A 26,584-nucleotide genomic window follows, 5' to 3' on the forward strand; every position below is an offset into this window, starting at 1 on the left:
AATAAAAAATAATTTAAAAAATTATTATCACCACAATGCATGGAAAAACGTTCACGCAGGCCAACAGCACAAAATGCCACAAAAACAATTCAATCGGTTCAGTTGCTTTAGCCAGAAACGAATGCGGTTAAACAAGTTTTACAGGATGGGTCGGCCACGGATAATTTAACTGATAAACATATATCAATCATTCCGGGTGCTAAAGTTTTGACCGGTAAATCACAGCTTTGTACGGTAGGTGGTACACATCCTGAGCCGCCACGGTATATTTTCAGATTCAACATGGAAGTCACGCACAGGCTTTAAGTCAGTGTCATCCCCCGTACTCAAACAAATACTGGGATATGGTATCATAAGAATACATGATATTTGCATTAACAAATTCAAATGCTAGAAAATAACTCACCTTCAAGAAAAATGTTTTCCTTGTGGTTTTTTTTCAGAGACATGTTATTCTGAGCAAAAGGAATAGAGCCTGAAGGACAGCCGCATGGCATGAGCGAAAATGCAAGGAAATATGTGAGGTACAGAAGATCATCACGGAAACGAGTTTTCCTGGCCTAGTTTTTCAATTTTTATGAAGGATAGCAAATTTAGTATATATGCAATGGTCAATTGCAAACAAGATGAACGTGAAAAACAGAAATCTCAAGCTTTATCGGTTCAAGTCCGGAGGTGTGTCGTCTTGTTGCAGCACTTAGACATAGTAGCCAGTGAATGTACACCCTCGACCAACAATCTCACCAGCACAGTACCATGCAAAACACTCCAGCCCAAACAGAGCAGCAATGCCAGCATCCTCAACCTTCAACTCCTGCCTGTGTTTCCAAAGGTGCTTAGCATAATCAAGCTCCTTCCAAAATGCTTCATAACGCACAGGAATGCTGTTTCACATACCCAAATGAATGGATTAATATGTGAAATAAAAGTCTAAACACAAAGTGCATTAACTGTTAAAGTAATAGTGCCTCCATCATTTTTGCATACAAGAAATCGTCTATACATTCACTAAAAAGATGCTACTTCAGTAAATGCACGCTCAAATATTTTTTATAAGGAAGTATGTTTTTTTTTTCTTGGTTCACAATGCAGCAGTGATTTGAATACTTAAGGAATATGTGCTGTTCAAAATCACCACAGGTTCAGGATATTTTTATCCTTGTTTCACGTATACAGCTTGCAGGCAACTTTATGGAATCTATCCCCAGCATCTCTACAGTATTTCTTGTTCCTAAAAATCAAATCATATGCCAAAAAACGCCATGAGATTTAACCTGTTCAGTAGCCAAAACATTAATGATGTCACCTACGCCTTCCAGATGAGGAAGAATCAAAGTTATAGAAGACTATCTCAGTGATTGTGTACTCCCTTTTTGAAAACACATTGTCATGACTTAAGAAACATGAATATGAGAGGAGAAAGAAAACATGTATGCATTGCTATTCTGGTTCCATCAACAAGATCACTAATATGAGCCATCGACAACAATAATGCATAATCCTGTTTTGAAAAACACTAATTGACAATACATACAGCACAAAATTACATAACCTTCCTAGAAGAAAACGAGGGGGACATGCAATTTTCTAGCTGGAAATAGTAGTTTCGAAAAGTGTGTTCAATTCTCCATTTATAGTCGATTTCCTTATGTAAACTTTGATTATGTAAACTTTGATTCAATCATCTCTTGAAAGATTAATTTCCAATGCATCATCGTTTACTAGTTCAACAGCAATTCTTGACTGGTGCACATAAATTTTCACATTTCAAGGATCAGCGACGCATAGTATTATCAACAATTTTCCTTTCTAAAACTTCGATTCCATCAGCACTTGAAAGATTAATTTCCAATGCATCATCGTTTACTAATTCAACAGCAATTCTTGACCATGCATGTAAATTTTCACATTTCAAGGATCAGCAGCTCATAGTATTATCAATAATGCCTTTTTACCTTCAACAAGCTGCTAGCCAATTATTTAAAATGGACAACTCAATTTGAACATTTAAGTCCAAATAAGTGAGTTCTTAAAAGCATATTCTTTTCAAAGTAACCAATAAAGTTCTTAGCCAGTTCACTCCCCTCAAAATGCATTCTTTTAGCAGCAGGAAAGCCCTCCCTGAATGAGAAATGACACTACATGATGCAGGAGCTAAAACAGTAGTAGTCTTCATATAATTAGGGTTTTTCTTTTAATAGTTTATTTACATATTTTTTATTTTGGCAGTTTGGACGGCTAAGATTTAGTTATTTTTAAGGGCTAGGGTTTCTTTTATTTAGGATTTTGCTAGTATTTAAGGGCTACTACTATTGTACTAAGAAACACCTTTGATATTTTGATAATTTTATAAGAGGTTTGTTCTGTTTTCTGGTTGTTCAACCCAGACAACCAGCCTTTGGCTGTGTTAGCTAATTGTAGCTATATTTTTCCCTTTTCATCCAACATCACTACCCTTCTGTCTAATCCTTTTTCGGTGCCTACAATCATTAGTTGGCTAACTAGTATAATCCACCCAGTTCACATGGACACACGCAAGAGTGTACACAAAAGACACAACATATGATCTATCTAACATGTTTACAAATCGAGCTAGTTCAATACTGTTTCGTAGGCTAAAAAATCTACATCGCATTGTTATATTACTTGATTCCATACATCGGTTTAATTTAGGACTAAAATGCAAATCAAACAAGCCAAAACAGATCCGGGCTAGCTGGTTAAGATCAGACAGATCATCTGATCCCAAATTTCACAATTAAGCTTAAATAGACACACAATACAAGATTCCTCATAATTCTGAATTTCATCCGCATCTGCAACACTTGGGTACCGTAGCAATTGACGACATTTACAAGGTAGGTCTTTAAAAAGAGAGTCCACGTTACTCAAAATAAGAGAAACAACTACTAAAAGCTACAAATACCATAATTTAAAAAAAAATCGATGAAGCTTCGTATAAGTTAAATGAAATGGAGAAAGAAAGACGAACCTGGCGAGGCGAGTGTAAAGCAATTGCTTGGACAAAAGATTGCATTTCTCAACAGTGGGTGGATCCTGGATATATTGCTTGTTCTGTTCTAACAACTGCTTGTAATATGCACCACCATGCTTAGACACAAACTTTGAGGCATGACAAGCCTTCGATTGCAACTGAGCTAGCTTTGAAGCCATTATGAATTACCTAACCCAGTCCAAAATAAAACGTAGAACACCATCAAATTCAGATCTTGCCTCGATAAAATCAAAAGAACAATTAATTTTGAATGATTACATTAAGCTTAGGGTTTCGAATCAGAAACCAGCCCGTAATTAGATGAGAAAACCAAATGAGTCAAAACCAAGTAGGAATATCTAAGAGCAAGATTTGATTTGATTTGATTTGATTTGAGAGAGGAATACAAAATCAAAATGAAATGAAAGGATTAATGAAAACCATTGCAGATTATAGAGCGCTAAGTTTCATACCTCTCTCTCTATCTCTTCTGTTGGTGATGAGACAGAGAGCAAGCAGGGAAGAGAGTGTAGTAGGGTTTGAAGTTCTGTGTTTGGGTCGGCTCTTGTACATGTCATCGGATATTCACGGATGCTATCTATATCCGAACCTGACGTGATCAGGTTTTGAATATTGGACAAATTTGACAATTAACACATAAAATTAAAATAAATAGTAAATTAATATATAAGAATTTTGTTTCTTACAAAATAGCATAATTTGATCTTTACAAGTGCATTGTGGTTCTTGAAATATATTGATTGAGAATTTATTTACTAATTATATTTGATTTTATTGAAATAAAATTGTCAGAAAAATGACAGAATAATTAAGTTGAAAATGATTGTGGAAAAAACAAGGTTGTAAATGATCACAACAGCCAGGATAGAGTTTAAAATAAGGTTGTATTGTATGGTTTTATAGGACAATTTTTGCTTCCCCATGGAAGCTTCTGAAGCACCAGGAAAGGGATTGTAAAATTCAGAAGTAAAGGCATTGTTTGAAAAGCATGAATTTAAGTTTGCAAAACCAAAAGGCACCCTTGATATCGGGAGATAAAACAATTAATATCAAGCCATACAAAAGCTTTTTATGTACAAAAAATAAAAAGATAGAGGAGTTTGTAAAATAGATGTTACAAAATGGAATTATTCAAGATAGTTGCAACACATTTGTTTCTCCATTATTGTTCGTTAAAAAGAAGAACAACCCATTATGTGTTGATTATAGACAATTGATTAGCTTAAGAATAATTTTTTTATTTTATTGTTTTAATGATTTCATGGATTTCTTAATTATTTTCTGAGCTGGATTTAAAATCACAATATCATAGTGATATAAAAGAAATATAGAAAATATAGATTTTAAAACTTATCATGGCCATTATGAGTTCAAGATATTTTTTTTTTGTTTGATTAATGCACCGGTCACATTTCAAGGTTTAATGAATAATAAGCAAAAATTTAATTTGGAAGATTTGTATTGGAATTTTTTTTATGACATACTAATATATAGCTTTACTCTGAAATTAAATATCTATCATCTTAAATTGGTGTTGAAAAAATTAAGAGATAACCAGCTCTTTGCGAGGCAATTCAAATGTTTTTTAGCAACAAGTGAAGTATTTGGAGTATATCATTTCAACTAATAGTGTAATTGTTAGGTTCCCAAATATTATACACACAATAAAAATAATAAAATAAAATTATTCAGGAGTCTCTAAGATCCTTTTAGACGGAACTGGGTTGTTTTTGGATTTATTATCTAAAGATCTGATCATCTTCGACTTTAAAAGCTAGGTTGTCGCAAACCACAAGTCGTCCAATTGTCTGGCCTCCAATGATATCCACACGAATTACCAATCTCTTAAATTCCTATTTAGAAAAGAGGGGTTGTTGTGCCTATAATGCTAACTCTTTATTTCATGACTTATGTAGTTTTTCTATCTAATATACAACCACTTTCTTATAAAAATAAAAAAACATAACTTATTATTTTTAGAGAAATATCAATTTATCCTCTGATTAATATTTATCCAAGACAATTTTAGAAATTAACTCAATCAAGTCCTTACTTAATTTTTTTAAGTCTATAAATATAATATTTGTTTCAATTATATTGTAGTCCTTAATTTCTAAAAAGATATTTTAATCAAATCATCCCAATTTAATTTCCGACTAATGGTTCTTGATGTGTGTGACCCATTAGGTTTCTAATATGTTGGCCCAAACATAAATCCAAACATAAATTGTAATTGTAATTAAATAGAATTAAAAAAATTAAACATTTTAATTTATTATCAATTCAATAATTTTTTAATATATATTTAAAGATTAGGTGCATCGTCTGATAATGTGTCATGATCCTCTAAATATTAGAAAAGTTATTAATGATTTGACTTAACTTTTAAGTGACCGATTTCTTAGTGTAATTAATATCATTTCATCAATAATATTTCGATTTAACATTAAAGCATGAAATATGTCTATCATGTTAAATCATATTTGTTATCTACATAATAGTCACTGATTGTTTGAATAATATTTTAAACTCTTTTCAAATCTCATTTTACATTGGCTAAGGATTTCTCAGTCAATACCACTCGAGAACAGATGAGACATTTTCCCTAACTTACATAGGATGATAAATCATATCTTAATCACTCAAGTACTTTTATATAGTTCATGTTATACCCAATATTTGCCTTTTTGTTACCTCGATTGAGGCAATATATAACAAGATCAAAACATAACATTTTATATATAAAATAACTTAGTAATCTCAAGTTTAAAGATCATTTATACAACCGTCACATGAATCTTTTCATAAACATAGGTGATCTTTCCATAAGATATTATCATACGTGCCAGTTCAGTGTACATGTCTTATAACAAGCATCTACATATTAATTCTAAGCATCCTTTATACCTTGGTTTATGAGAACAACTGCTTTCTCTCATAAAAAAAAGAACATAATATGTATTAGTTTCTATCACTCAAATGAATACCCACTATTTAAGAGAGTATCGACCATAGATATTAAAGATAAATTATGTTTTTATTAATTATAAATATGTATTTATATAAATATAATAATATAACGTATAATCAACTAATTAATTATAAAACATATTAAACTAATAATAGCAACTTATTCAAAGAAAATAGAAGCCGTTAAGAATTAGTCTGTTCCTCGTACAGTTAAAGAATTAAAGGGTTTATTGGGTTTAACATGATATTACAAAAACTTCATCAAGGTACCTGGAATTATCAGCAAACCTTTATCCACCATTATCCGATACATTGATGAATCATAGTTTCAATTAGACAGGCCCAAGAAGATTTTAACAAGCTAAAAAAATCTTTATGTGCAACACCAGTGGAAATTGATGTTTATGTGAATGGATTGGGTGCAATCTTAAGATAAGAAGGGAGGCCATTAACCTTATTTAGCAAAGCATTAAGAACAAGATATTTAGGATTATCAATTTATAAAAAGAATTATATAACCATATTGATGATAACTGGAGGATGATCAATTCATGATTAAAATTAATCTTGGGAGTTTAAAACATATTTTATAACAAAAGATTCATACTCCAACACATAAAAAAGAGTTGACTAAACTAATAGGATTCACGCATCAAATTTTATACGGGAAAGGTAAAGAGAGTTTCGTAGCAAATACATTATCTAGAAGTATAAGTGGTGAAGAAGGTTCAACAATTAGAAGTGAAAAAATTAAGGTGGATAATGACAGTTTGGAAGCTCGTATATTCGATAAGCTTCAGGTACTAGTGACGACTGTTATAAATTGGTTGGCAGAGAAAGCCAACCACATAGCTAAGTTTTGACCAAAACTGCTTTTTCCAGTAAATGGCACTAATCCTGAAACCAAGGTTATGTAATTTCCAAGTATATGTTGGAGGACTTAGGGTCATCCCCTCCCCACTCTCCTTTAATCTTTATTTTTTTGAAAAAAAAAAAAAACTGCTCAAAAGATATTGCACCACAAGCTAAGATGATCAAGTGACAGCTCTCGATCCATGGGAAAATGCAAGAAAAAGGAAAATCATAGCTGACATGAGTTTCCTATACCAGTTTTTTTGCAGGATGGCAAATTTAAAATGCATACTTGGCCAATTGACAACAAGATGGAGGAACAAGATTTTATCAGTTCAACTCCAATGGCACATTCTTCTTCTTGCAGCACTTAGACATAGTAGCCAGTAAATGTAAACCCTCGACCAACAATCTCACCCGCACAAAACCATGCAAAGCACTCCAGCCCAAACAGAGCAGCAATGCCAGCATCCTCAACCTTCAATTCCTTCCTGTTTTTCCACAGCTGCTTGGCAGAATCAAGCTCCTTCCAGAAGGCTTCATAACGCCCAGGAATACTGTTTCACATACCCAAATGAATGGATTAATATGAAAAATATTGAAATTAATGTCCAAGAAATAGTCTGAGAATTGGCAAGAAGCTAAGCAAACACAGATGTTTTTGAAGAGGAACACGTAGTTTTTTTGCTTGTTAAAAGACAGCAGCAATTTTGATTACTTTTTATGGAACATTTTCTGTTAAAAACTACCAAACATTTTTTTTTCAGGGTCATATATATTTTTTGCAAACACTATTTATGGAATCAACTGTCAGTCACTATTTACTTGTTTAAAAACTCAAATTATATGTCACAATTCTCATGGTATTTTGTTCAGTGTTTAGAACATAAATGAAAGACAAGGAAGAATGAAAGATACAGAATACTATTATCTTAGCGATTTCCGATCTCACTTTCTGCACTAGGAACATCAGTACAGATATTAAAAGACACATTAATATGAGAGGGAGTAAAACAAATAAGCATTGTTTTACATTCTTGCACTAAAACTCGGAATTCAGTCATGTATCAATTAAATCTAGAAATAATAAAAGCAAAAATCAAACACAACAGTGCACGAGTACCAGCCAGACAACAGATATAACCTAATTGGCAATAGACGAGACACAATTACACAACCATCCTGCAAGAAAAATTGAAAATGTGTGCAACCCCTTGCCGAAAGAGTTGAAGTTTTGAAAAATGTCCGCTTCTCCATTCAATGGTTGATTTCATGATATCAAACTGTTCTATTTTGATCGTACAAATCACCAGCAGGTTCAACCTTCCATCAACTCTTTCAAGATTCATCTCCAATGCAACACCATTTGCTAGTTTAACAGCAGTTCTTGACTAAATGGCACGACTAATAAATCTCCACATTTCAAGAATTAGCAGGAGATAGAGATATCACTAACGCTTCTAACATGAAACAATCTGCCACCAACTACTCGACAATGGACCACTGAACTCCATCGTTTCAAATCTAAAAAATGTGAATTGTCAAAGACAAAGTCTTTACAGATGTACACTGTAAAGTTCTTAGTTAGTTAACTAGTCCCTTCAAAATGAATCCATATAGAATCAGGTAAGCTAATAATGAGAAACCAGGTCAAATTCCAACTAGAAAGGATGAAATATCCCAATTACAGACTTACTAGACTGGTATAGAATGAAAAGGTAAACAAAAAAACAAGAACACTGGCAACAGACTTGACCCACTAAACAATGGAATTCTTTCTCGGTTGCAATTACAATTAGTTGGCCTTATGAGGCAGTTCAAGCATAAAAAAAGGGCACACAAATGACCCGACGTGATATCCAAAACTTATATAGACTAAATATTCTATGGCAATCAACTACTTATATTATGACATTAATCCCTCCCGGGCAGCCTAAATTCAGGACTCGAATGCAACATAAACAACCCAAATAAAATCTTAAGCAGCCAATTGAGCCGGGTTATTTCAACCAAAATCTAACCATTATACTGCCTAATACGAAATAAAAATAAAAATAAAAATAGTCCATGTTATTGTTGTTGCCATTGCGAAATCTATAAAACACAGCCAAAGAATTAGCAGTCAAGCAATATTCAATTGAATTAAACAATTAAACATAGAAAACCAACCTGGCGAGACGAGTGTAAAGCAATTGCTTTGACAAAAGATTACATTTCTCAGCAGTGGGTGGGTCCTGGATGTATTGCTTGTTTTGCTCTAGCAACTGCCTGTAATAAGAACCACCATGCTTTGCTACCAACTGCGAGGCTTGAGCAGCCTTGGATTGCAACTGCGCTAGCTTCGATGCCATTCCTTTCCTAAATGTCATACAATCAGATCTTTGTGTCAAATCAAACGCAACATTTAATAGGAGAATACATTAATTTCTTAAGATTAATTCCAATACCTCAAATTTTCTACTGTTCGTGATGGGAGAGAGAGAGAGAGAGAGAGAGAGAGAGCGAGATAGAGAAAGAGAAGGTAGGGTTTTGTATTGGCCGGGACTATTATCTTGTTGATCTGCTGGAAATACTGTGCAGTGAAGGTGATACAGTGTCTTGCATTGACCACTATACTCTTGCCATATGTTATTTCCCTTACTTTTTTTTATATAATTTTCATTTTGGGCCCTGGACAGGTTTTCTATGCTGCATGGCAGCTTGCATCGAATCAAAGCCCAGCGAACTATTATTGTAAGCACTGAAGGACTTTTTCGGCCTCGACTTGCTTCCACATGTATCGCTTGCTCGATGCTCCAACAAAAATTCACCCATCAAAGCCTCAAAAACTTAATTTAAGATCCGGTGACCTATCGAAGCTGTTCTCCAAGCCCACGGTATCGGATTATTATGTTGCCTCTTTCGGCAAAACTTCCTTGTCCGCTTCTTGTTCCATAATTAAAAATCTAAAAAAAAACAACTAAAAGGCATTGGAGAAATACTGTGGAATGCAATTTTATATTCACCACAACAGTTCTTCTTGAGAAGCTAAAAAAAAGATAAGGATGATAAGATTGCATGCAAACACTTTGTCTAGAAAATAAGACAATCTATTATTCATCAGAATAATTCCCGGCTGCTTCTCGGCTGGTTTACTTTCATTCCCTTGGGTTCAAGTTCTGTTGATGAACTTGGGCGAGGGGCATGTTTAATTTTTTCTCTTGGGCTTTGCTTGATTGCTGTAATGGAATGATTGTCCATGAAATGCGCTACAAAGTTGTGCAGGATGCCATTTTGTGTTGGAGGAGGTGCTGATTGAACATGTTGTCCGCGTGCCCCTGGTTTTTTGGGTTAGCCATTCCATCTTCTTCTCCGTAGAGGGATTGTCTAGGTATAGTCTGCATGTGCCGAGGTTAGGTAATGCCTTATTTTCAGTTTTGATTGGTTTGCTTCTGTTTAATTTTGTTCTGTACAATGCTTCTGCCACTCCATGTCATTTCGTTTGGGAATGAGCTGTTATTTTTTCTATAGCTATCATGGCTATTGCCTCGTTTCTTGCTTTCCCATCATGTCAAGTTGTCTATTTTTATTTTTATTTTTTATCTTCTAAGAGAATACCAGGTTTTAATTTGTTGCTTTCTCTCCCAGAAAAGTCCAGTTCTCTCTTGGTTTCTTTCCTACGTTGGCTTTTATTTTAGGGTTTCATTGCCTGTGAGTTCTTATTCTTGCCCTACTATCGTTTCCTTTTAGGACTCATTTTGGTGAGTTCAATTGCTTCTGCCTCTGTTTTTTTTTTTTTTTTTTTGCTCAAACTCTATTGATTGTTGGTTTTGTTCGGCTGCGATTCAATCATCTTAGAGTAATTGCAGTTGCTACTTGAGTTAACCTGCGTGATAAATCTTTTGACAATGACTAATTAGGTGGTTGCCTTCGTTTTTCTGCACGGCTGCCATGGGGGTTTGCATTCTCTTCCTACAATGGCTGCTGTGTTATCTATTAATGTATATGAATGATGTCCATCCACATAAACATGTAAGCTTTATTTCTGAAGAAAAAACAGTAGTTCTGAAGGTATAGGCGATGATCCGTGACATTAAATCAGTTTAAGGATTGGAATTTCAAACGTAGTTTAATTATATCAGGAGGGACTCATGTAGAATCTAGGCGATGAGAAGCATACAGAGTAAATATGCAGATCTCTTCTTATCAAGTTGAGCCCTTCTAAAACAATTGTGTGCAAGCCCGTGGTGGCGAAGGTGGCACAATTCTGAAGATCACAATACTTAAATCAAAGATTTACATCTCAACTTAACTGAGCCTAAAGATAATTACTAATCATTTTGGAAGTTTCATAAAAATCCAATACTTTAAAGCCTGACATTTGTAATAATGAAGATAATTCATAACCTTTTTCTTCAAATTAATGGGAATTAGTCTCCTAAAAACAAATTAAAATGAATGCACCTTGCCTTATTTATTTATATTTATTTTTTTTGCAGTTTTTCGTGGAGAACACTTGTTGTTCCTGCAGTTCCAGCATCATATTCTTTTTCTACCCATGTGCAACTGTTCCACTTCTATTCCTCATGGGATGTTTTGTTACATCAGTTTTAAACACTTCTTAACTAGCATTGCAACCATAATTTGCATTTAAAATGTTTAAGGCTCAGCCCTTTTGAATTGAAATCGTAATGATAGCCTTCTCCGTATGGTTGCATATTTTAACATGGTTTTTTTCGGTTCATTATATTCTTTGCCTATTCATCTTCTTGAATTAATTTGAGTAATCTTTGACTTACATTTCTTATATTATTCATGTTACAACCCGCACGGGAATTCACCTAGTGTGTTCTTTAACTCTCCATACCCACGACTTTAAGAGACTCTCCTCGCTGGCAAATTAGGACAAACTTCTTCTCCTACTCGCCAAACTTGTCGTCATTCCCATGGTTATTCTTTAAACACATTGCTTTTGGATAGTTTTCAATAATAAAAGCAGTATAAACATGTATGGATGCAAAAATAAAAATAATAGCATAAAAACAAGAGTAAATCTATATCCTTATAAAAACAGAACATAAAGACATGTCTCAGCTGTTCAATTCCAAAATAATAATCAAATACTACCTTTATCATCACAGAAATTGTCGGAAGAGAGCGTGGAAGATAATGGTCATGTTAGAGGAATCAGGTCGCTCACGAAAAACTACACCCCAGAGCAATCGCTTGGCACGCTTTTTTCTATCAGTGCACGTGCTTGAGCAATTGGATGTACAGCTCCAAGTACGAATCCCAACTTTCTTGAGCTTTTGACGTCGTCATGACCACGTAGAACGATATACAAAGCAACAAAAATAATAATCAAATAAGGAAAAAACTTCATAGGAATAGGTCCTAAAAGGTTTCAGTCAGCTTTGCTCGCATGACCCGAGTCAGCAACCCATGAAACATTCGAAGTAAACAGCCAGAAAATAACAGTCGATAGTATTTGCAACACAGCAATATAACCATCCAAAGAAACAAATTTAAAAAGTACAAAAAAGAAAAAGAAAAAGAAAAAACACAGAATAAGAGCATCTTAAAGCACTACAAAACCTGTCTACACCCAAAGGAATTGTACATAAAACCCCATTCACCAGAAACAAAATGGAATCGTCCAACAGAAATCAACTTGGTGGCGATGCTTTAGCTACTCCACTCTGCTGAGCAGCAGTCTGTGATGCTGGTGCTAATTCATATGTCCCACGAGCATTGTTAGCTGCATTGCCATCAGCCGAATATGCGGCAGGCTGTGGATAACCACTACCATAAGAAGCATTGTATGGTTGAGCCCCCTGTCCATAACCTGGTTGGCCAGCTGGTGGCGCACCATAAGTAGGAGCATACCCTGGCTGAGCACCTGCGGCACCGTAACTGGATGGTGCAGCACGCTGGGAACCTGAATCTGGTTGCTGCACATAGCCTGATGGTGGTGGCTGGGAGGGTGGATATCCTGGCTGTCCAGCAGGCTGGCCATAGCCTCCAGGGGTGCTGGGTGACTGTTGGCTCTGCCCATAAACAGGTGGATTGGCTGGAGGTTTCTGTGATTGAGGTGCTCCATAGCTTGCATACTGTGCAGGTGGTTGACCCCCATAGCCAGCTTGGGAAGACGGGGGCAATCCATAACCAGGCTGAGCAGCTCCCTGAGATGGATAACTTGCTGGGTTTGGGCTAGGCTGCTGGCCAGTAGAATAACCTTGATGTCCCGTTGCAGATGGTTGAGATGAACCTTGAGCTGAATCTGCTTGAGCTCCATATGAAGGAGTATGTCCTTCCTGAGTTGGGTTAGCTACATTGCTATAGTTAGGAGCAGCAGTATAACCTTGCTGTTGATCATATGGTGGTGGCTGACCATACCCAGGCTGTTGATACCCACCATAGCCATCTTGACTATAACCCTGCCCTTGTTGGTTATAACCAGAAGCTGGTGCCTGACTGTAATTATAACCAGTGCTGTCTGCTGGAGCTGCAGAAGCACCAGGGGTTTGTTGCTGAGATGAAGGTGGCTGACTATAGTAATCATAAACTTGATTTTGCTGATTTGCTGAGACAGCTGACTGGTCCCAGTTAGAGGGGTATCCACCAGATGGCTGTTGTGGAGGATAGCCTTGATAAGCCGGCTGAGACATATTATACTGTGCTGATGCGCCAGGGTATGCTCCAGTCTGCATGTAGCCATAGCCAGCTTGCTGCATTGGTGGAGCAGAAGATGGACCCCAGTTTGTAGGTGGCCGAGCTTGATATCCTTGCTGGGGATAACCTCCACCCATGTTTGGATTCCTCATACGATTCTGCAGAAAATAGACGTTTCATATAACCGAAGGGAACTTGAAAAAAAACACATTTCAAACCACATATTACCAAGATACATGATGGGTACAAATATAAACATCTTTTATATGAACATGAAAACAACTAAAATGAGAAAATTTGTTGTGCATGTACAGATAAAACATGAAACAACTAAAATGAGAAAAATATAAAAAACTGCATAAAACATAACAAACAAATAGGTCCAATTAAGGGATTAATGGATCTCATATTTTACCAGGAAGAGGTATGAACGCCTACATACCGTACTTGGATGGAGGAATTACTGAGTTACTCCAGCAGAAGCTCAACCTCACCCTACTTGAAGTGAATGGGTACAACAAAATCCACAAATACCATACAAGCTATACCACAAAAAGAAAGAGAGATGCATACTTATTGATATGCATCCTTGAAAGACCCTATCTATGGAAACTGGACACGGTCTCATTAATGATGCATCAATTGATTTAAATGAACCTTACAAGATTTCAGTAATATACCAGTACCATCTTTCAGGGAACCATTGAATAGATAATGCAAGCATGCCATGGTGATTCTATAGCTCAGAAACTGCATATGGCTATCAACCTAAAGGAAAATGCTTATTAGAAAGCTGTCTAATTAGCTTCACCACAAGGCCCTTGACAACAAGACAAACATATTGCAAACTGAATGCATGTGAATCACTCCAGAAGAATACAAGAAAGGAAAGCAGGATGGAGACGGATGGAGACAACACTTCTGCATGAAATAGCAAAGAGCAATAGAATGCATAAATGTGATATCAACCTTTATAATTCTTCAACAACATAATACCCTTGAATAAGGGGGGCACCAACAGAGATTGGAATCCACATTGGAAAAGCATGAATAAAAAAAAATATAATGGTATGCAACTTGATAAAGAACTCAATTGTTAACTGTTAGGGACTTTTACCGATAACATTATTGATAGCAGAAACAAATTCATAACAACTGCCAAAGATACCACTAAAACAGTTTTAAACTCAGATGAAAAGATTGACAAATTAAACATTTAATATCTTCAAGATTCATTTTTTCAAAAGAGAAGTCCAAACTACCAAAGGTGACATAATAGTTATTTCCATAATAACCTTGAAGTCAAACACTCAACCGGATACCAGAAGAAAATCTTTAACAAATGAAATTACCCCAAAGGCTCATGATCCAACACCAAGTTATCCAAGCTAAAGGAACACCTCCATCACAAGTAAACTTTCAGCTCCTCTCCATAAATATCATTTACTAAATATTAGAAAACAGGATTCAGAACCATACCAGGGCAATGCCGAGGGAAACACCAACACAAGGGAATTTATGTTGGTTTCACCAAAATTCCAACAACACTAACCCTACAATAGTTCCCAATAATAATATCAGTCATATGACACAATCAAGAAGCACATATGGCGGCAGAACAAGCTATATCCAAGAACCATTCACTCGGGAATACAACCAAGAATGACCAAATATTTTGCTCAAATAATCACTGGCTAAAGAAGCTTTCACAGTGCTCACCAACCTAAGCAGGAGAGGTATGAGAACTTGTATCATCGAAGATTCAATAGATCAACAAAGTCCTACCAACTTCATGACAGTTGTAATCACTCTCAATAACAACTTGGCACTTTTAAGCTTTCAAAATAAACCTCTGCCATAGCCTTAAACCATATATCCACCATCCACCTCAAGAGATTTAGTAAGGAGACACTAACTGCATTTATATAAGAAACTGATGCAGTTGCAACCAGAAAACAGAGACGGTTTATAGTTTTTCTATCAAGTTGATCTATGAGAAATCCAGATGTATATTGAGGGGTACAATTTAAATTCCATCCAATTCCTAAGCGAACTATTAACCAGCAAAATATTAATAAACAAGCCAATAGTATCCACCACAATAGTTAGCATTGCACAGTCAACACTCTTCTCCGCGAGCTCAGATTGCCAAAGGCAAAAGAAAGAAAACATCAGCTAAGCATATACATGCCAAGAGGTGCAAGCACAAGCTGCCTGCAAATCTGAATCTTGATAATCCAGTAAGTGAATAATAACAATTTATATGATTATGTCCAATAACCAGGGCTCATAGGTATTCAGCATAACAATAGGATAAGAGAAACAAACATATCTATGAAATTTGATTTGACTTTGAAGCATAAATAGAAAAGTTAAATCAGCTTCTTCCTATGAAACTTGTAAAGGAAAAGGAAAGACAAAATGATTTCCTTCATTATAAAAGCGGCCAAAGTTCCTTGGACAACACAGGGACAAAAGTTTGATATATGGTCCAAGCTCATAATGAAATATTAATTGAAGAGCTCAGAAAACAGCCTAGCTAAATACAACAAGACTAAAACAGATTCTCCGATGAAATGCATAAGAAATAAATAGAAAAACAATTAGAAAGTGTATAACAAAGCAAAAACTATTTGACCTGTGAAGAAACAAAGAGAATTGCAAAACCCAGACTGTATTATAAACTTGAAGATATCCAAAAGATGTTTAGAAATATCTCTAGAACAATGTATAATATCATTAAAAAAAGCCAAAAATGATTTATACGAGATGTTTTACCAGACAAACAGTAAGAATCCCCTTGTAACCTGCACTGGAACATACAATATACACAGACCAGTCTGAAAAACATACCCAACCCTAAAGCAGCACAATAAAAGAAAGCTACATTGACTTCCACAATTTCTCACCGTATGAACAGAAATGTACATAATATTTTTTTATATCATGATTAAGAAACTATATTGTCAAAAAGAATGGCATAGCTATCAGAATAATATATATATATATATATATATATATATATATTAACCACATGTTCACAGCCAAATCACTAACCCTACAAAAAAATCCAAAAGAAGCAGCTATAAAAAAAAGTCATAGGCATGCATATGGAACTGTTTCCTGAAAGTTTAATGTTCCAAAACAACAAAACTTGGGAGTTCCTCGGGGCCAACTCTGCAAACTAACATCAACAACCAAACATACCTCACTGGTGACTTCATTAACCAACTGTTTTGCAGTCTCGACCTGCTCACTGGTGCCCTCTATGTGAACTGTTCTTTCTGCAGATGTATCACCTGGGGGCAGATGCAAAGGTATAACCTGCAGAAGTTCAAAAATAATGAGCTGAGTAAATGACAACTGAGAATTTTACTCAACAAGAATAATAGACAGCATGAAAAATAACCAATTTACCATTCACTAAAGTAGCATACTTCAAGAGAGACACCTCTCACGAAGAACAATGATGAAATCAAAAGATGTGAAGATGGTTTCTATATAAGAAAAAAGGGTGAAGATGTGATTCAGAAAACAAACCTGAATACGAGCTCCAGACCTAGCTTGCATATTCTTAATTGTCTCACCACCTTTGCCAATAACCAGACCAACCTGAATTCATTGTAAATCACAAACTATCGTGAACCAAATCACCCAGAATAGAAACAAAAATGTTAATTGCAAAACGTTCACACACCTTGTTGTTGGGAATCGTCATTGCAAAATGTTCAGAACCACCATGACCTGAAAACCTTTGGGAAACTGTACCAGAACCCCCTGCCTCAGCCTGGACAGCAAAACATTCAGCACTATAAGTACCCTAAAAAATTTTAAAATCAAATTAAAAAAAAATATAGTTGTAGGAAGAAAAACCTCACTGGAAAAATAACATATAAAGCATAAGTCAGCCACTAATGTGCACCATGATAAATCATCAATGACAAAAACCTAAAATACAGGCATCTAGAAATGCATGGTATCAACTGTTTATCACTAAAACCTAAAATCACTGAACTATCCCATGTGGCTGAAAAGCATGAATGATTGTACCAGCCATAGCAGCACGTACAAGTTTGAATACAAAGTCAGTTGCCTACCTCTGCAAGGACATCATTAATCAACTGCTCTGCCTTGGCAATTTGTTCAGGAGTGCCCATAAGCTCAACCATCCTGGTTGGGGAGTTGGGATCTGCATCCATATCTCGAGTGACCTGAATTTTTGCTCCAGACTGAAGCTGAAGGTATTTGATAGTCTCTCCACCTTTACCAATGATAACACCAACCCTGCCTTGAGGAATATCAATTTTTTTACTCGAACCAGAACCACCCAGGTATGAGCCATATGAAACTGGAATTGATGAAGGGGCTGAGTTTGACATGGTAGACTTCATATCTGTTGTCAATCAAAGAAGTTAGTTGAAGTTCCAAATCAAACCTAAATTTCATCTTGAGTTGCTTGCTATACAGCTAAAAAAAAGAATGAACCTGAGAAAAAAGAATGAAAATCAAGTTGGCGACCACAAATAAGAGATCTCTACTACAAACAGTAAATATCAACAAAAACACGATATTTCTAAGAAATAGAGTATCAGAAACCGTAAAAAAAAAGAGACCCTGGCTAAAATATACTTACATAAGCAACCATTACATATACCTACAGCATCTTAGCTGAATAGAAACACCCATTAGCAATGTTTTTTAAATTTTACATAATCAAAGAGAGTCAACGCCACACAATGGATGATATCCAAAGGCATAGAGTATAAAAAACACCAAAACTCCAGAACAACAAAATCCTAACAACGATACTTGCATAAATAGCCAACAGAAACAGTATTACAAAAAAAAACATTGAAAACAGAGGTTCATATAAGAAATACAATAAAAACAATTAAAAACTCAGAGTGTAAAATTCAAATAATTAAATAAGATGAAAGCGCACAGATCCACAAACACGTATTCATACACATACATAGAGAGCCGCTCGAGAGAGATTATTCAAAAAAGATAAATCAAGAGAGATGGAACCTAGGGGAGCAGAGCTGAATCCCTTGTTATTCTCACTGGAATCAAACCCACTCGCACCGTTGTCAGCCCTGGGTCGCTTAATATCAGCACCAGCACCACTCATTATACGGGCGGCGATCTCCTGAGCTTTCTGTTTAGCCATCTGGATCTCGTCAGCAGGCGGCGCCACGCTGTTGTAAGATGGAGGTGGAGCGGGGTCAGAAATCGGAGATGAGAATCCAGTTTGCCTACGTGTTGACGGAGGCGGTGCTGATTGGTCATCATATTTGCGTTTGTTGGATGATGGTGGTGTGGTGTCAGTGGCCGTCGAGTATTGAGATTCGTCTGCCATTATTGAAAGAAACCCTAGGGGATTGAGAGAGAGAGAGATGAGAGATGAGAGATTGATTGGGTGATGTAGGAGGGAATCGAGACTTTATACGGGAAGGTGGTGGTGCACGTGATCTTTTGGATATTATTATAGTGTGTGGACAGATTGTTTTGTGGTTGGGTGTGCTCTAGGTCTTGTGGATGGTCCTCTCGGCTAGCGGATCTTGATTAGAATTCTGGGCGAGCTTTTAATTCTGTATTTTTGCTTCTTCTTTTTTTTTTTTTTTAGAGTATTGTCAGACTCGAGGAGGCCGAATAAGGCGGGCTTATGAGATTTGAGCCCACTTGCGAGTTAATGTATTTAATTAAGATGGTGTTTGGTAGTGTATTTATAATTATTTTTTGATATAAATATGTTAAAATAATATAAAAATACCAAAACAATTAATTTAAAAAAATAATAATAATAATAATTTAAAAAAAAAACACATTTCAAAGAAAAAAATAAATAAACAAACCTAAAAAAAACTTACTTACCTAACAGCTTCGAGTCCACTGAAACAATACTTTGTGCAACTAACAAAAGGAAAAGGGTGGACTTTATTTTTGCCCCAATATTTCACTTCGATCCCTTCAATTTTGATGTTCTAATGTTACCCCTTCTAGTTTCTAAGAAAGCTCCAATTTTGCACCTAGTCCTCAAATAGCCTACCTTCTAAATTGGATTTTTGAGTTCTTTTTTTCTTTTTTAATTCTTAAGTGTTCATATGATATATCATAATAGTTCTGGGATCTGAGAGGAAATATGAAAGAGATTAAGAAAAATTAAAATAAAATATGAGAAACCAACTTATATTTAAGTTATATAGTTGTAAAGAAGAAATAAAAATTTTAAAAGAATTATACAAGTAACATTGGAAAATTCTAACATGTGGGGTTAGAAGTGAAAAGACAAAAATACAGATTAGCCAAGAAAAAATGCCATGGAATAAAAGGAATTTTAAAACTTTTTTTAGATTAAAAAGGACGGCAAACCCAGTATAAGCTTTCATTCTCCACCATCAACATCGAACAAATTAGCATATGCTATCATTAGTGGCATGTAATACAATTTAGTATATGCATTTTCCATGATCGCAAATGGTACAAGAATAATTCGTGGGCGTGGACTCATCGGGGTGTTTGGTATTGAAATTCAACTTGTTTTTTTATTAAATTTAATTTATTTTTTATTTTAAATTATTTTTTAGTATTTTTTAATTATTTTGATGTGTTAGTATTACAAATAAATTTAAAAAAAAAACATATTTATAAATAAAAAATATTTTTAAAAATAACATATATTTCTCAAATATTCATTGGCAGGTCTCTTTAAAAGACCAAACCGAACGTACCAACATAATCATGAATGTGCCTGGGTGGGGGATTTGCCTCCTCCATCACCAGGTCTTGGCACCAGACACAAGGCAAGCTCATCAAGATCGCTGAGGGATCTGAGAGCCATACATCATGTGAGGATAAGATTTAATTTGATATTGTAATATTTGTTATTTTTAAAAATATTTTCTTGTTTAAAAATATATTAAAATAAATTTTTAATTTTTAAAATTTATTATTAACACAATAACATTAAAATGAGCAAAAAATTAAAAATTAATAATTAAAAATTAAAAATTAATTTTTTAAAAAATATTTTTTCAAAAAAATTAGTAGGCTCTAAACATCTAAACATTGCGGTAGAAAAAACGGTTTTACTGTAACTTAACTGACCCAACTAACACAAACGTTAAGGTGACCTTGTTCACCTGATTGGCACCACTTACAAGGAAACTGATTGGTTCACCTAACCCATTACAACCCTTGTTTAAACTCGGGTTAATGTTAGGTGGGTAAGCCTGGATACAAAGCTATCACACTAGGGCACAAAACATTCAAACCCAATTTTATATACTTGCTCTATATAGCTGATAACATTAAATGTTAACATGACTCTCCTATTATAGTTGGGCTTAGAAAATGGTGTTTAAGTAAGTGCAACACTGGAAGCTCACAGACACGTATAATAAGTCCTTTGTGGAGATTTACGGACCCATGAAATACACAGCTCGCATGGAGAATATGATATATCTGGGAAATGACCTAGTTTATGAGCAATTATTTAGAAATGATAATATCAGGTGGCCTAACTTTCAGCAAAGGCTTGGATCCAATGAGGTTTGTTTAAGCCTCTTCAATAATCCAGTAAACGCTAGAGCCTAGAAGCCTCTTCACACCTTTGCTGATCTATTGCCTTACCTGTCAGGAGAGATCATGTCCTCCCAAGACATTCCCCTACCTGTGTTTTGCTTTGTCATTTATCCTCCTCGAGAGCTGAACCAGTCTAAACAAAACCATTGAACTTTTCATGGTTATCCTGGCGAAATCTACACTGCAAAACCTTATTTTTTTAGCAGAGATGCTCAAAATAGGTATACCTTTCACTTCCCGGTACCAGATGTCATATAATGGGGAGCCTGTATTCTCACTCGGAGGTTTTTCATAATTGCCTCGTAGAATTGGCTAGTTTACATGTAACTCTGCTCATCAGATGTTGAAGAAAGGCACCCTCATACATATCAAAGTGCGTATGAGCAACATCCTGAGTAAACAATTTTTCCAGCAACAGTTCGTGGGTAAACTATATACTTAGAAGCAACAAGACCAAAGAAGCCACTGCCGAGACTCAAAAGTCCAGGAGCACACATAAAAAGAGTAGCTTTACACAAGCCCTTTATTTAGTCCACAGGTTATCGAAACAATACAGCTTTCGGAGAAGTACACATACAAGCAAAACAACAAAAGGGCAGTTCAGCACATCAAAGTTACAAAAAAAGGTTTTAGAGAATCTGCAGAAACAATAAGAGCTCCAGAGAATATAGGAGGTGGATCCATGACTAAGGAGTGTATTAATAACAGCCTCTCCCTTCACACAGCACTTAGAACAGGAAACAGATACCATTTCTTTTATTAGGTCATAAAAATGCAGCCAGGGCTTCCACTTATCTGGTCCACCAATGGAGGAAGTCCTTGCGCCTGTGGATCTTTTTCTGCAGCTGGAGTAATCCATAAAGTAGGGCCTCAGCAGTGGGTGGGCATCCTGGAACATAAATGTCAACAGGGACAATCCTGTCACAACCACGAACAACAGAGTACGAATAATGGTAATATCCACCACCATTTGCACAGCTGCCCATGGAGATGACCCACCTAGGCTCAGGCATTTGATCATAAACCCTGCAAACAATTTTCAAAAGCAGTCAGAAACTCACTCCCCTTTCACTAGACAGATATGCATGTGCTGACAGAAAGGAATCTGATCTGAACACCTTGCCTGTGCTAAATGTATTTTGAAGCAAGTCCCAATTTTTCAAATACAAGGCATTTGGCATTAGAAGAGAAAATTGGTAAATTAAGTCTTACAAACTTGGAATAAAACCTAATGTTCCAGAAAGTTGGTGCTTTTATCATTGAGTTGCCATCTTGAGCAGCAGAGGCGGATTTACCATATTACAGATAATTATGCTTGTTTTCACAATTCAAGGATCTAAACTATAAAGCTCAGGCAAAGACTTAAAAAACAGAGTTTTCCCATATACTGTGGTGGAGCAATATGCTCATTCATCACATCTCTTTAAGAGACATACAACAATCAAATGAGTTTTACTCAACCCAGGTCTGGAAGCTATCTGAGAATGATCAACCCCAAGCTCAGATTGATACAGCTTGTGAAGTGGTCAAGGATGATTCAGATACATCAGGTTCAAGAACCCAGAAAAACTTTAAGATTCACTCTAGATGGCTATAAAGGCCACAAAATCTTATGGATGTTGATTGATCGCTTGTAAAATCAACAACCATACAACTTCAAAGCAACTGAAGTATTTTAACATTGAACTCAGAAAATATGTTATTGTCTAATTTGGGTGATCTGAAGCTCAATTTAGATTAAGCACTAACAAATTAAGCCAGAAAATCCTTGCAAGAGATTAGATAAACTCAAGCTCTGGTTAAGCAAAGCTAGAAGACAACCAACTCCTCTCTTAAGCATGGTTTAATTAAACAGATTCTAGATTCAAGAATTCTACCAAATAAACCACTTTTTGATGCATCATTCGAGCTACACCAGTACTATACTGCACTTGCCAATAATCAGGAGTAAAAGAGAGCTCTTTGTCTCATCCCTTTCCTGGAAATGTTATCCACTATTGAGAGCATGAACAAGGTTTATAATCAATTACCTCTCATAGTAGTGGAATTTCAAACTCGATAAAATAAATCAAATTAATACAGCTAAGCTCATCCAACACAAACCTTTCTAAAACAGCATCAGTAATGCTTTCACCATTTATGCATAGTAAGCTATAGCCATAAGATAAAAAATGTCAAAAATATCCACAGAACACTTCAGAGTATGAGGTCGACATATTGTATTATCGAGAAAGAACTGCTTCTGCACTCTAGGTAATCCTTCTGAACCATTTCTCCAGTAGATATCTAAACAGTACTCTAACCTATTTATTGGCCTCCTTATCCTCCATAAATAACTATTCCACATATCCAAAATCCTACATGAATCTATCCTGTATCGTTATCTTGGTATTTAAGCCCCGACAGTACGAGACTAGCAACACAAACAAAAAAAAATTCTTGAAGCCGATCAATGCCTAGGAAACATTCACTTTATCCAAAACCACGCTCCAATTATCCTTTTCACCTCTTTATTTATTTCAAACACAACAGCAGCCACACTCTAATTTAACAACTGCAATCAATTAATCACTCTTAAAAGCATATAAACGATATACAAATTAACGCAAACCAAAAAAAAATCCATAAAAATTCCACCACAGATCCAAATCAAACAAAATCAATCACAGAAACCCAAACCCTAAAAAAAATAGTCAAAAATCAAAGACTTACTTGCGAAGGGCAGGGGCCATTTTGTTAGTAAGAGTACCAGCAACAATCATACAGTCAGACTGCCTAGGACTCGGTCTAAAAATAATCCCGAACCGATCCAAATCATATCTGGCAGCACCGGTATGCATCATCTCAACAGCACAACAGGCAAGCCCAAAAGTCATAGGCCAAATAGATCCAGTGCGAGCCCAGTTCATCAAACTATCAACCTTGGAAATCACAAACTCCGCCGGCTTAGAAAGACCTGTTAGTGAGGATGAGGAAGGTGGCGGTGCGCGAGTGTAGGGAGCTGGTGTTGGTTCAGGGGAGAGAGATGGGAGGGTGGTGTGGAGAGATGCGGTGGCGGGGCGATGGATGGAGAGGAGGTGTGGGAGGCGTGTGGCGGTGTTTCTGGTGATCATTGCCATGGTTTGTGGAGGACACGGACACACAGAGTTGTGTTTGATTATACGACACCTAGCCTACTCTCTCTCCGTTTATGCGTGTGGTTGGGTTTGTTAAATGAGGTTTGGAACTTTGGATTTTACATTCACTGTATATATTATTATTTAGTATTTTTTTACCGCGGTTAAAGGGGGAATGAGGATAGATGCCAGTCGTTTTCTCCTGGAGTGGAATTTTATGCTAGGACCTGGTTCTTGTTTATGTTTTCAGTACTTTTTTAAAATATTTTTGGTTTTAAAAAATATTAAACTAATATTTTTTTAATTCTAATTAAAAAAATATTTTAATAAATTTTTAAATAAAAATTTCTTTTTAAAACCATCGTAATCTCAAACACTCCTCTACAGCTTTTTATCCTTCTTTTTTTAAAACAATTAAAAACAATACAAAATCCTCAATAAATCAATTTAGCCCCTAAAATAAATATTTTAATAATCGAGTCCAAAATCAATATCAAACAGTTTCACCCCCTCATCCATTGATATTTATAATTTTTAAATTTCGTCCAATTTCCACGTGATCATTGCAATGTTTCCGTCTAAACTCTAAAGTGTAAACATAAGTCCCAACTTGTAGAATAATTTTAACGCAAAGTTATACTAAATCTCTCTCTATTGTCCTTTATTATAAGCTATTAAAGTTGAGCGAAATTGATTATGATTTTTTTTTTTTGATTTACGTGGGGTGTCCGGGCCAGCTTACGCGCACCACGACTATTCCCCACGGCCCGCTGGACATCCTGTAAGCCCAGGAGCAGGTAAGGCACCGCGGGGGTAACAGGCGTACACATAGAGGGTCGAACCCGGGACGGGGGCGGAACAAGTCACACGAATTGACCACAGCAGTTAAACCCTCATGTGCTGGGTACACATGAGAGCTCGAACCAGGGCACTCAGGCAGGGCAAAGCCTGCCAAGACTACTGAGCTACAAGCCTCTGTGTGAAATTGATTATGATTTGATAGTAGTGGTTGTGTTTGTTTATACGATGGCTTTAGTTTTTAAAATAAATTATGTAAACCAGATGTTTGATAACATGAAAAAAACAGATTATTGTTTGGTAGACCTCATAAATTTTTTTATCAAACCAGCGTTTTGCACATAGCAGCTAGGAGCTGCTTCTCTTGTAATTCACTTGAACACTATTCATAACAGCGTCCATGTCAGGTGATGCCAGGTGAATTAATTCACTTTCGCATTGTTCACTCAAGAAGTGATAATGCCCTTATAATTCACTTGTAACGCGATAAGCATTCACCTGGCACTGTTCACGTGCACCGTGCCAGGTAAATTTTTTGGGACTGTTCATATGAACAGTATTCATTGGACCGTGTCTAACCTGGTAAAAAAAAATTTAATTTTTTTAAAATTGTGTTTTACTAAAAAAACTAATATTTAATATTATTTAATAACACTACATAAATTAGAAGAACATCGCATAATAACGTAACATTTGTGGAATTTGATCGCAATTTCAATTTTGTTTCTGATGATATTTTACCTGATTTTGTTGCACGCTCAAAAAACCATGAAAATTATAGTTCTTATCAAATGAATTTCATACGTGATGAAATTGTAGATAAGTTAATGGAATAATAAAAAATATTTGATATAAAATATTATTTATTAGTGATGTAATAATGGTAATTAAAAACCATATATATATATATATATATATATATATATATATATATCTTTTTTAGTTATTTTATAACCTCAATTTGAAAAGTATATTTAACCAAATATATTAAACTAATTTTTATTCAATCTCAATTTCAACCACAGTTTTAACCAGATATATATAAATACCAAATCAATCTCGATCAAAAATACTTTTTTTTAAAATAACTTTTTCAAACCATAATCACAACAATTACTATAATATCAAATACATATTAAGATGTGTTTGGCACTTTAATTTCTAACACCTAACTAGCACGTATAAATCAGACAAAAGTTTTTAATTATCACCAATAATAAATGAATTAATGCATGACATTGTCTAATATTAATTATATTTGAGAAACAATTAATAAAATAAAAATATTTGAGATTGATGGTGTTTGAGAGTTTAATAACCGTTATTTTTTAAAGTATTTTTTATTTGAAAATATATTAAAATAATATTTTATAATTTTTTTTAAAAATTATTTTTAATATTAACACATCAAATCAATCCAAAAAAAATAAAAATTTAACCGTCTCGTTTTGAAGATAATATCAAATAGGGTCTCAGTTGATAATATAAAGTAACATGCTAAGAGGTTGGTTGGAGTTTCTCCTAAAAAATAGTTATTATTCTACTTTTATACATATAATTTTATTTTCAGAACAGTTTCTGTGAATTGAGACTAAAT

At 35.2% G+C, this 26,584-nt stretch overlaps 4 protein-coding genes across 4 annotated transcripts; all 4 read right to left on the reverse strand.

The window, feature by feature from the left end:
• Positions 1-407: 407 nt before the first annotated feature.
• LOC133689221 (uncharacterized) lies at positions 408-3,615 on the reverse strand. The gene is made up of 3 exons (XM_062109010.1): positions 3,469-3,615; positions 2,993-3,184; positions 408-884 (listed from the first exon to the last, which is right to left on the reverse strand). The coding sequence occupies exons 2-3, from the start codon at positions 3,172-3,174 to the stop codon at positions 698-700; spliced, it is 369 nt and encodes a 122-aa protein (XP_061964994.1). The 5' UTR covers positions 3,175-3,184; positions 3,469-3,615; the 3' UTR covers positions 408-697.
• A 3,397-nt stretch (positions 3,616-7,012) lies between these two features.
• Positions 7,013-9,468, reverse strand: LOC133688368 (uncharacterized). The gene is made up of 3 exons (XM_062107837.1): positions 9,286-9,468; positions 9,008-9,196; positions 7,013-7,395 (listed from the first exon to the last, which is right to left on the reverse strand). The coding sequence occupies exons 2-3, from the start codon at positions 9,187-9,189 to the stop codon at positions 7,209-7,211; spliced, it is 369 nt and encodes a 122-aa protein (XP_061963821.1). The 5' UTR covers positions 9,190-9,196; positions 9,286-9,468; the 3' UTR covers positions 7,013-7,208.
• A 2,806-nt stretch (positions 9,469-12,274) lies between these two features.
• Positions 12,275-18,939, reverse strand: LOC133690207 (uncharacterized). Its single transcript, XM_062110432.1, has 6 exons — positions 18,518-18,939; positions 17,587-17,882; positions 17,187-17,276; positions 17,030-17,101; positions 16,697-16,813; positions 12,275-13,647 (listed from the first exon to the last, which is right to left on the reverse strand). Exons 1-6 carry the CDS (start codon positions 18,846-18,848, stop codon positions 12,484-12,486), a joined length of 2,070 nt encoding a protein of 689 aa, XP_061966416.1. The 5' UTR covers positions 18,849-18,939; the 3' UTR covers positions 12,275-12,483.
• Positions 18,940-21,569: 2,630 nt separating this feature from the next.
• Positions 21,570-24,301, reverse strand: LOC133689745 (NADH dehydrogenase [ubiquinone] iron-sulfur protein 7, mitochondrial). Its single transcript, XM_062109752.1, has 2 exons — positions 23,786-24,301; positions 21,570-22,099 (listed from the first exon to the last, which is right to left on the reverse strand). The coding sequence occupies exons 1-2, from the start codon at positions 24,190-24,192 to the stop codon at positions 21,865-21,867; spliced, it is 642 nt and encodes a 213-aa protein (XP_061965736.1). The 5' UTR covers positions 24,193-24,301; the 3' UTR covers positions 21,570-21,864.
• Positions 24,302-26,584: the final 2,283 nt, after the last annotated feature.

The sequence above is a fragment of the Populus nigra genome, chromosome 3, assembly GCF_951802175.1.
Source record: "Populus nigra chromosome 3, ddPopNigr1.1, whole genome shotgun sequence".
In the NCBI taxonomy this organism is placed as follows: domain Eukaryota; kingdom Viridiplantae; phylum Streptophyta; class Magnoliopsida; order Malpighiales; family Salicaceae; genus Populus; species Populus nigra.

Coding starts and splice junctions, on each gene's coding strand:
- LOC133689221 (XM_062109010.1), bottom strand. CDS start 3,174: ATGGCTTCAAAGCTAGCTCAGTTGCAATCGAAGGCTTGTCATGCCTCA. Junction 885..2,992: donor CTTTACACTCGCCTCGCCAG/GTTCGTCTTTCT, acceptor TATGTGAAACAG/CATTCCTGTGCGTTATGAAG.
- LOC133690207 (XM_062110432.1), bottom strand. CDS start 18,848: ATGGCAGACGAATCTCAATACTCGACGGCCACTGACACCACACCACCA. Junction 17,883..18,517: donor ATTCAGCTCTGCTCCCCTAG/GTTCCATCTCTC, acceptor GATTGACAACAG/ATATGAAGTCTACCATGTCA. Junction 17,277..17,586: donor TTAATGATGTCCTTGCAGAG/GTAGGCAACTGA, acceptor TTTGCTGTCCAG/GCTGAGGCAGGGGGTTCTGG.
- LOC133688368 (XM_062107837.1), bottom strand. CDS start 9,189: ATGGCATCGAAGCTAGCGCAGTTGCAATCCAAGGCTGCTCAAGCCTCG. Junction 7,396..9,007: donor CTTTACACTCGTCTCGCCAG/GTTGGTTTTCTA, acceptor TATGTGAAACAG/TATTCCTGGGCGTTATGAAG.
- LOC133689745 (XM_062109752.1), bottom strand. CDS start 24,192: ATGGCAATGATCACCAGAAACACCGCCACACGCCTCCCACACCTCCTC. Junction 22,100..23,785: donor ATGGCCCCTGCCCTTCGCAA/GTAAGTCTTTGA, acceptor AATTGTTTGCAG/GGTTTATGATCAAATGCCTG.